This window comes from Indicator indicator, chromosome 26 (assembly GCF_027791375.1).
Source record: "Indicator indicator isolate 239-I01 chromosome 26, UM_Iind_1.1, whole genome shotgun sequence".
Classification (NCBI taxonomy): domain Eukaryota; kingdom Metazoa; phylum Chordata; class Aves; order Piciformes; family Indicatoridae; genus Indicator; species Indicator indicator.
In genome coordinates, this window is record NC_072035.1 from 12,594,215 (window position 1) to 12,605,017 (window position 10,803).

The window sequence follows — 10,803 nt, forward strand, 5'->3', positions numbered from 1 at the left end:
CACTTTCCTAGAAGCACAGGCTCTTTGGAGGGTGACAGGTGAGATGGAGAAAAGTAGTACAAAGATTGAAAAGTCAGAGTGCAGGGAGAATCCAGTAAACCTTGAGTCCTCACCAGACTCTAAGTAACAGTTGGCCAAGAATGACTTGTTTCCATAGAAATACAGAAATTGATATCCCAGCAGTGTGGTGAGGGTTGCCAGGCATCTGGCCATGTTTCCATCTAACACAAGAGATTTTTCTCTTGAAAAAAGCACTGAACTGATTTTAAAAATCCTTGAAAGACAGAACTTAAGAAAACACTATGAAGTTGTATTATACTGATTTACTGATGCTTACTTCCTTGAGGGTAGGAGAGGGAGAAGGTGCTTACAAATACTAGGTATATGTGAAGTGCTAAGTACCACCAATAGCTGACAGTGGGCACAAAGAAGCAGGCACATTCAGCACACATGGTCCTACTGTAGCAGAAGTGAAATGCTGACTGCAACTAGACATAGGTAGCATGCCCTAGTTAATGTGAATGCTTCAGGTCAGTGTTGTCTGCCACTCCTCGTGGTGCCCTTCTTTCCTCCTACTTAAAAAAAAAAATACTGAGCTGCTATCCTTGTCTGAGAAATGATGAGTAAGGTGGTAGAGGCAAGCAGAGGAATTTATTGCTGCTGTCAATTACAAGACTTGGCACATCCTGCCTGAGGTGACTTGGTTTTCAGTCTGTGAGAGCTGAGCAAACCAAACACAAGCTGAACCAAAGAGATTCAATGTTTGCAAAATGCATGGGAAATTAAGGGATATACAGTAAGCTTTGGATTCTGTGGCACCATCCACTAATAGCTACAGAAACGGACCCCCATCTCCACTACCTTCCCTGCAGTTCAGTGTGGGGTACTCCAAGTTTTTGCCTGACAGTGTCTTGCATGTTGAACCAGCTACTCCACTCTGCTCCCTGGAGACATTTGCATTTCAGTGGTGGATGAGATGATCTCTGTTTATAGGTTATACATACGTTTGTACAGCACACAAAGATTCTGCAAACAAACCAGCTAACAATAAAGCAAACTAAATTTTACTGGGACTTGCATATTACTATGGGGAAAAGAACACATTGTTGCACAACCTTAAGAACAGATATCAATATCCTAATTACTTTTGTCCTCTTGTCCAGACCAGTTTATAATCCACCTGGGCAAACACTGTGTATATAGAGATTAATTTGTTGAGTTGCTCCACTGTTGTTCCAGGTGTCCAAAATCAGTTACATGGCATGGAGAGTGAAATACCTTACCTCACAGGAAGCCAGGTCAAAATTACATTTGTGGTCACTTTTGATATAGTTATGTTCATCTGAATATCAAACAATAAAATAGTAATTGATTGCTGAAGATACATTGAACAGATTATGAGAGTGAAAAGTGGCACTTGGGGACTCTGTTACCTGAAATCTCAAATTCTCTATGTATATGATCTAGCAGATAGTGAAACTGATGGTCAGGAAAAAAAACCCAAAAAGCATCTGGCCTGAATTGGAAAATCCTATGGGAGCTACAAGAGTTTCTAGAAAAACCACTGCTGCTAAGGCACACTCGTTTGCATTTAACCACAGACAACAGAATTTCTAAATTGCAAAAGAAGCAAGAATCGCTCTTTTGGCAAACATGCATGCATCTCTCAATTTTAACATCAGTAGATAGTTGTTACAGTCTTTAGCTTTACATTCTGAAGCTTGGGCACAGAGCAGAACTGCTTGCATCATAACTAGCAGCGTTTTGCTTACCGTTGTGAAATGAACTGCGCAATAGATTCCAATGACGACAAGACCAATGATAATTGACGCCACAGCCACCCAGAGCGCATTGCGACCCAGTCTTTTTGACCCTTCTATATCTCCTTGATTGTAACTGTTTAAAGCCTGGGGAAGGAAAACAGAGAGCTTGTGACTTTTTTTAATTCACAGAAATCTGTACCCAAACCAAAAGGACTGCTTTGAACTAAGTGAGCTCTACACTTAGGTGCTGTAGAAAGGACTTCAGTGAATGGTCACTTGCCTTTTAGAAGTAAACATCCACTACGAGCAGTCCAAGGTGAGCAGGCAGGGCAGTCTTCTACTCTGATCATTGTCAGTACATTTCATTGCAGTTACAACTCTCTTATTGTCAGTGGTAAGGCTCCGTTCATATGGTGAGTTTTCTTGACCACATCACCATAAAAGCTGTCAAACCAGCTCTAATCCACCTACCTTCATTTAACAGTAGCTTTTACCTCTGCAAAGACTGTATACATGAACTGTTAGTTGGCCACTTCATGACCAGTGAAATAAATGCTCGTGTTTTGTAGGATCACAAGCATGGAAAGGAGCACAACTAGGCTGCATTTTCACAGAAAGCCTCAGGAAAACTTCTTATAAAAAGCTTACTTGTTTGTTTTTTTTTTTTTTTCCAGCATTTCACTTTTCAAAATGTGGAATCATAGAATTTTTTTCAGTTGGAAAAGACCTGTAAGATCATTGAGTCCAACCATCAACCTAACACCACCATGGCCATTAAACCATGTCTGAAAGTGCCATGTCCACACATTTCTTGAACACCTCCACGGATGGTGATTGTATCACTTCCCTAGGCAGCCGGTTCCAAACAAAGTTTGAAGAAGTAGTAGGTAGTTTGCTGATGGTGGTAAAAAGACAAATCTATATTATCTGAACAAAACTTCTGAATGCCATCTTTGTGGGCTTGAAATTCTGTCCCCTTGAATTTTTGGAGCACACTGATAATTATTATTGTACACATCCTGTGGTATGCATCAGACATACAGATATTACCTCAACATATTTGAGTTTATCTCTAGCCACCCATGATTTGGCAGGTGTTTTGTATTCATTACATACAGAGATTGCAAAGTGTGATAGGACCACTCTGATCTTCAGGTCTTTTGTGAGTCAGACTGTGAGGGTTTTTCTGACTTAATTTTTGGTTTAACCAGACCAGATTTTTTTAAAAGGAAAGATTCAGTGAAGGAGCACTGAAGTATTCTAGAATATGAGTCTGGTAAAGTTTGTAACAACTTCTTCCCAAGAATAAGATGCTATCAAAGAACTTTTAGAAGGAGCATTATTACTGAGAACTATTTTGTAAGATAGGAGAGTTTGAGTTCATAAGCTATGATACCGAGTCCAGATTTCTTTATCAGATTGCACTATTGAGCTATCTCAGCACAATTCCTTGGGAATCAGCTATTACAAAAAAGTGCTTTAGTTCTGAATCACTTTTTGTAGCAAAGACAGAGTGGCTAATTCAACAGAAGATCTGAGACTGTGGAGAGCAGGAAAGGAATGAACTTCAGAGGATATAAGTCTTGTTGTAGACTGAGCATAAAAATAATTAGGGACATTATCTGTGTGTGTTCTGTCGATTAGTGAGCACACAGAAGTTAATGGCTTAGATGCAGCCTTGCTGTTAGCACTGCAGTAAGGTTGCTCGTGCCAAGACAGTCCCAAAGCAATGAAGCCTGTATTGCTGGAACTGCATCTCAAGGGTAAGTGCAGGTACTTTATTCTCTGGTGTCTTAAGAAAGGCTGAGCTGCTGATGCACTCTTGCCCTTAAAGAGAGTACTGATACATTTCTTTTCTTCCTGGAAGCCTACATACCTAAACATTTCTCTGTTTCATTTCCCTAAAGAATATTGCAATTACCTACGCTCTGCTGTCAAATTTTTTTGAGGCTGGGTAGTGGACTTAAAGGATATAGAGGAGAAAGTGGAAGAGATGGGAATGAGAGACAGACACAAACACATAAATAAGGTGATGTCACCTCTGCTTCTCCACTGGTGTGGCCTCCTATTACAAAGGGTGGCTGGCAGAGTTCTTCTCACCTAAGTTACTCCATGGTTTTCAGCAGTCCTGTCTACAGAAGAAGATCTTTCTGAGGTTTGGTCAAAATACATTTGGGAAGGTACATAGAAAGAAATCATATCAGAGAAACATGGCTTGGATTGGTCTTGAGGAAGCTGATTTTTCCTGCTGCTTCTGGTAGCAACTACAAATGTGAGTGTGGGTATATAGAGAAACACAGAGAAACGTCACTAACACCCCAGCCCTGACTTTGCCCTTCCCATCCAGCAAAGAGCTCACTTTGCATGACATCTAGAGAGTAGTCCTGCAAACACCCTAGACTCAGTTCCCCCCACGTGGTCTCAAGACTGAGACATTTGTAAGTAACACTTGGCAGCACTGCCTGCATTTCTGTGCAATTTTACTAAGGTATTTAGGAAGTCTGGAGAATGTCCATGTGATTTCTGCAAGTCCTGAATAAATAATTCACTCTGTGCACTTCAATAAATAATGTCATGATGAAGAGAGGGAAAATAGCATTAATGATAAGAGGATTTGGGAGAGACAGGAAGGAGACAAGTTTCTTTATTAAGAGGTTTAAATTAAATGGCATAAACAGCATTCAAGGAAAAATAAGAGGTTTGGGGGAGTGGTTGGGGTCTGATGCAAAGCTCTTTGAAATTAATTTACTTCCACCTGCTTCAAAGGGCCCTTGAATGAAGTTTCCAGTTTACCACCTTAGATGGACAACATTAACTGTCAAAGTCTTAAATGTTACATCTGTTAATTTCCAGGAGCTAGGCAATGTATACAGAACACAGCAAGTGTTCTACATTTGGCCTGTCCAGCTTTTAAGTTTCAGTCATTTTCACCCTAATACCATACGATTTCTCAGGTTTCTGCTACCTCGCTCACTATGAAGTCATAAACTAAATTAAAGCCAGAGTTCTGCAGCTGCTTATTTACTTGAGCAACCTCAGTGACTTCATCAGGTTCACACACATCTATTTATAAAAAATATTCTCAGTTTAACAATGAAGTGATTTAACCTCATATGAACAGAAATTTGCTGAATTAGCTACAAACTATTAATCCCTTTTAATGTGCATTTTCTGTTTCACATTCTCAAGGTACTGTTGGCAAAAGCAGAAAGAATACTGAATGACTTCAGAAATCCTGCTCTACATCTCTTACAAATCTAGGCAGACCAGACTGAGGTTCTCAGATCAACATTTTCTAGGTTTTCCATGAGCCAGGCTGTGACAAACCTTATCTGGCTCTCCCTGACAATGAGACACTCCAGTTCAGAGCAAAGGAAGAATGAGACATGCTGGCTCACTATGACTCCTCACTATGAGCACAACTTACAGGGAAAGAGAAAAGGATGGGGGGGGACACCACTCAGAGAGCAATTCAGAACCAGGCTTGATGTCTACTTTTAACCAAATGGGGCTGGCAGTTGATGAGCAGGACACTATGAGGGGAGTTTGCTCTGCAGGCTGTACAGTGGCATGCAAACAAGCCCTGGACTTCTGCGTCTCTGGGGACAGAGTGAAAGTGATGTTGCAGAGGAAAAGCTTACCAGTTTGCAAAAATAAGGACCATGCAAAAGTGCTTAAGAACAGCTGCTGAGTTTTGTTTAATACCCCTGAAGTAAAGGCAGGCTTTTCTGTATGATGTTAGATGTCTAAGTATCTACGAGCTACTTTAAAAGAGTTGTATAAATAATAAAAAAGTCTTCCAAATAAACTTTCTACATAAAGAGAAGTATAACTGTACAGGAACACTGGTCACTGTGCTAAGTCATTGACATGACCAAAGCCAACATGCTCGTTGGGATCTCAAATAGAAGAGGTGACGCCCTCAGAAAGGAAGTTTTACTCTTTGTTCTACCACTCTCTTGCTGCTTGTGTCTGCAGAGGGAAACTAATACATGGACAAGACATCTGAATCCAAGAGTAACAAATGCAGTTGAATAACTTGTTACTGTCAGAGGCAGATGAGCCAAGATTGTCACAGCTTGACCACATATGTTGTTTGAAACATGCAAATGATTAAACAGAAATGTGTCAACATAAAGAGGGAGTTAGGAGCAAACAATCAGGGAGAAACAGCTTTTAAGAGTCTGTTTTGAAGTTGCTACTGATAAAATTAGTTGCTACTATGGAATTAGATGACTAGTCTGACATACAGATCTTTGAAATAAAGATAAACAAAGGTGCTGTACTAGAAATGGCCATGAAAGTTTGTTCAACTATCAGACCTCAGTGCTGGTGTTAGATATATATGATTAATTTTTTGAGTTGTCCCTCAGCATCCTTCTAGCTCTGATTCCATGAGTCAGATACAGCCAGTTCACCAGAGCCGACTCTCAGATACAACTGGCAATTCACTGCCAGATCAGCGTTCTCTGGGTACACAAGAGGGAGAAAAGACACCACTGCAGATAAGGAGCCAAAGAGCTCAGTGGCACACTGCCTTCCACCAGAGAAGTCTCTTCTGTCTTATCAGCATCCTGACTTGGTACCTGCACCCTGTGCTCCTGCCCCAATGCCTGTGGTTTCACCTACATGAGACAGAATAGAGAGAGTCTGAGTGAAGCACCTCTGAGGTTGAGAGAGCCAGCTAATGGTACCACAACATGACATAGCTGCTGAAAGCAACAGGAAGCAGGAGAACTGATGGCATCTGGTTGGAACTGCAGAAGAGTACTGAGGAAAACAGTAATCCTGCAGCCAGGAATCCTGGCCAGGACCATGAGGAATTCAGATCTCCATTGGCTAAAAATACCAAGCAATCCTCACACCTGCAAGTGACCAGAGGCTAGTTTGAGGGGGCTGCTCTTGTAATGCCACTGTATCAACATGATGATGCCATTAAATCTCTCCATCCTACTCGCTATCCTCTTACACTTATCATGAGAAAGAGCTCTCTTTCACAAAGGAGGTAAGGAACAAGAATAGGTTATTACTGCAAAAGGGAGAACTTGGAAGAGGTTGATTCTAAAAATATAGCCTAGGAGGTAAGATCTGAAATGGGAAGGCTTGTGCCCCCAAAGGTGAGAAAGAAGTGAGGAAACTAGTGCTGGAGTTGTAAATGGGGCAGCAGAAGAGACTGAAGACATATCTGTCATTTAATTGGGGGGTGTGTTAGAACTCTACTTTTAGAGTGGAATCATTGTCTGAATTCAGAGCGCTTAAGGAGGACATGACACAAGCTAACAGGGTGCTGAACCATGCCACTCTAGAAGCCAACAGGATGTTTCCCTCCAGACCCATGCTAGGCAGAGGAAGTTTATGCAGAACAGTTTTATGGGTCTTCATGTTTTCTGACACAAGACCTCAGGCAAGTTTTGCAGGCTACAAAGGCATCTTCTGTAAGAAAATAAAAAGCCCTCTCTTGAACCTCAGTGTTAACCCTTATCAAGTCTAGGAAACAAGCTGAGGAAAGAGAGAGAAGATGTAGATCCCAGCAGAAGCAGAAATAAAACCAGCATAGGTTAAAATGCCAGAACCTGGGGTTGATATTAATGGAGCAATTAAAGGCTGCAGACCTAAACTGCAGGGGAGTCAGGCTATAGAAAAGAAGTTGGATGTTATTTTCATGGGCAAGGAGAGGTTTTAGGTAAGAACAATATTGAAACAGAAGGGATTTGCATACAGTGGACTTTATTGATTTGGTTTTTGTCTCCCTCCTTTAGGGGACTGGGCAGCTGAGACCTGCACAGACTGTTTAGCATTCAGGAAGTGCTCTTCCCACCCTGGTTTCTACCTATCCCCTGGTGACAGTTACTTAAGCCCGACTCCAAAAGCCTGACTGAACTTCACCTAGGGCGTAGGTGTAGATTTCTCCATATGGGGTGTAAAAATCTTTAGAGGCCAAATTCTGCCCTTGACAGTTAACTTCTGTGCAGCCCTATTGCTTTGGTGAAAGGACTGTCAGAGTGAACAGATGCTCACAGCCCCAGATCATCAGCTCTCATTACTTTATATAGCACCCTAAGTGTCCACAGACAGAAAGGATTCTCAGTACCACAGCAGAACCAAATCTTCTCAATCAAAGAAAAAAGCATATTGTGAAGTTAACAACAAACAAACATAAAAAAAGAAAGTGACAGCTAATACTTGTGAAGGCTGTGAAGATGGCTTTGGAATAGCTCCTTTAAGTAATTTTTCAACCTTAAGTATTTATCCCAATAGTCAAGTGTGATTTCTGAACAATCTTCCTAGTTTTAAAAGGTGTGCTTTAGTGTATTTTAGATATAGATAATTATTCTTATACCTAATTGCAAAAGAAACAATTATATTTTTACTTACCTTTTCAGCCTGGCTGTCAGAGAAAAGGATGAAACTACACTACATGTTTTAAACCCTTTTCAGCTCCTAAACAACAGAAATATGTTGCAATATTACTGATCATGGATGCTATTAGAAAAGTCTGGATCTGACTGCAACTTTTGATTCAGAGAAGATTGCCTTCTAACAGTCTTTTTGCAATTAACAGGGCTGCTGGATTATTATTAACAGGACTATACAAAACAATGTCAGGTAGCAGGAGTGAGGCTGTTCTCTCAATGTACTCAATACACAATTTTGTATGGGTTTTTTGCTAACAATCTACAATCATTATTGCGTGTATTATTCTAGCAAGTAGTACAGGCTAAAGAACCTGTTTACTGGGAAAAAAAGGCACTTCTGTCATATTTAACTAGTTGAAGTAGAAACCACATCTGCTTTGTTGCAAATCTGGCTTCTGCCCCTCAACTACCACTTTCACATGGAGCTACTGTATCCACTTCAGTCTGTTGATGTAACAAATTTATCTCCCTGATACTGAAAATTTGAACTGCCCTCACAGCTTGTATCCTCTGCTAAGTGGACACACTGTGGCTGCTGATGCTCCAGGGCTCGCTGCTTCGCCAAGCTTTCCCCACAGCCGCCCGGGACAAGTTAAAAGGATGTCCATTACCCTGACAGCTCCTTCAGCCCCGCTTTGCTCCTGCGAGTCGCGGGTGGGAGCGCGGCAGCTGCAGCCCGGCCGGTGCGGGGAGCAGGAGGTCGTTCCACCGAACGCTCAACCCCAAGGCGAAGGTCGCCTGGGGACTCGGCGGGGAGCTACTCACCATGACTGCAAAAACGAAGGCGACGATGTTGACGGGATAGGCGGGACAGAAGCAGGAGAGGATGCTGAGGAGCAGGTAGTTCTTGGGCCGCGGCTGCGGCGGTCCGTCGGGCAACTCATCTTCGATGTTGGTCTCGGGGCTGTTATCCAGAGCCCTCTTGATGTCGGTACCGGGGGGGAGCGCGGACATGGGGCTGCGGTGCGGCGCGGCGGGCGGCTGGAAGAGCCCAGCGCCGCGCACCGGGCAGGCGTGACCCGGCGCGGCGCCGAGCCAAGGGAGCCGCCCGGCACGGCACGGCGGGGCGCCTCCCCGGGACTGCACCGGCAGTGCTGCGGGGCGGGGTGGGGGGGCTGGGACCGGCAGCGCCCCTTCTGCTGAATGCGAATTCACGGGAGGAAAGGGAAAAGAGACACGCAAACGAACGCCGTTGAGGGTTTCCAGCGCCGTGTCTCGGCTGCCGCTGGCTGGAGACGAGCCGGGGGGCAGCGGGGGGAAGGGGAGCGGGCCTCCCCGGCTGCCCCTGTCCTGGCCCCCAGCAGCTTCCCCTGCCTCTGGCACGGCGGGTCTGGAGCCACGGCTCCTTCGGCTGTTCTGGGGGTCTCGGAAGCTTTTAAACTGTTTGCAGTTAAACGACTTTAACTGAGTGTGCGTTGCCCCGGAGAGAACTTCTCTGTGCTCTTCACTCCCATTCCCCGTGTCAGCCACTTCCTCAGCAACTATCTCCTAACGCAAATTATCTGCCAGACTTAGCAAAAACCTTCAAGATTGGTAGAAAACAACCGGCTTAAAGCATTGTGGTGGCTCGGGCCCAGAGAATTTTGGCCAGATTTTAGCAAGTGATTCAGTCCTTACTGAACATAAAGGTGAAATCTGCTTTGGGGGATGGACGAAGAGGAACAAGGAAATGAATCTTTATCATTTCCAAAAACCCCCATATAGAAATAAACCACAAACCAAATAAATAATGTTCTGCTTCCATCATAGTTTTGAAGTTGGTGAGGAAAAGTATGACAGACTGCACCCAGAGAGGAACTGGTTCTGTTTCTGCCATGTGATATAAGAAAAAAGAACTTTCTACCTGCATGGAGCATCAGGAGAATGGAGGACCTTCTGATCAGATGAAGATTGGAGCTGGTATTTTGCTCTGGCTGGCTTCCCCTGATGGGCTTTCAATAATTAAAGTTCCAGAAAGCAGTGAGGGGTGTTCAGAGCTTTATGAATGGACTGCTTTTATCATGGGGAGTTTTACAATTGACTTGAGTGGAGCCACAGCTTCCAGTTTCTGGTGTCATCCTACAAGATAAAACACAGTCATCACAGTAAGGACATAAGAAATATAGGCGCAATATTTTTACTTTCATAGACATTAATCATCTCTCAGCTGTATGCCTGGAATATAATGTGGAATAAGAGTCTACTGATCTATCCAAATGTCAAAAGAAAGGTTCTGTATCTTTACGGAAGAGTAAGAAATACCAAGTTACAGCTGCTTGCCAATGTACCCATTAGCATGCAGGCACAAGCTCTATGAGGCTGTAAAATCTGATATGTTTGCTCTCAGGGGACTTTAAACACAGTCACCAGACAAGCTCAGGAAACAGTTCACATCACACCACACAATTACTTTAAGAATTGATTTCAGTAGGGATGGAGACCATGGATGTACTCCCTGCAAGGGATCAGCATCTTCCAGGGGCATTCAAGCCTTTAATCCATGAGAACACTTTCAGGAAAACACTGTAATGGCTGAATGAGCTTGAGTTTGTCTGTAGTTCAAACACCCACAGGTAAATAAGAACCTATTACCAGGCATGTGCACAAGAACGTCCAGTTCACATGGGGCAGCTTGAGTCATTTGT

General features: G+C 43.2%; 1 protein-coding gene across 1 annotated transcript; it reads right to left on the reverse strand.

The window, feature by feature from the left end:
- Positions 1–1,349: 1,349 nt before the first annotated feature.
- On the reverse strand, positions 1,350–9,133 carry TMEM233 (transmembrane protein 233). Its single transcript, XM_054392570.1, has 3 exons — positions 8,945–9,133; positions 1,773–1,907; positions 1,350–1,433 (listed from the first exon to the last, which is right to left on the reverse strand). Exons 1-3 carry the CDS (start codon positions 9,131–9,133, stop codon positions 1,350–1,352), a joined length of 408 nt encoding a protein of 135 aa, XP_054248545.1.
- Positions 9,134–10,803: the final 1,670 nt, after the last annotated feature.

What these genes read in the sequence shown, in the direction of transcription:
- TMEM233 (XM_054392570.1), bottom strand. Translation starts at nt 9,133, where the DNA reads ATGTCCGCGCTCCCCCCCGGTACCGACATCAAGAGGGCTCTGGATAAC. An exon ending in CCTTCGTTTTTGCAGTCATG is followed by an intron (nt 1,908 to 8,944) that starts GTGAGTAGCTCC and finishes TTCCTTCCCCAG; the next exon opens with GCTTTAAACAGTTACAATCA. An exon ending in GCGCAGTTCATTTCACAACG is followed by an intron (nt 1,434 to 1,772) that starts GTAAGCAAAACG and finishes TTGAGATTTCAG; the next exon opens with GTAACAGAGTCCCCAAGTGC.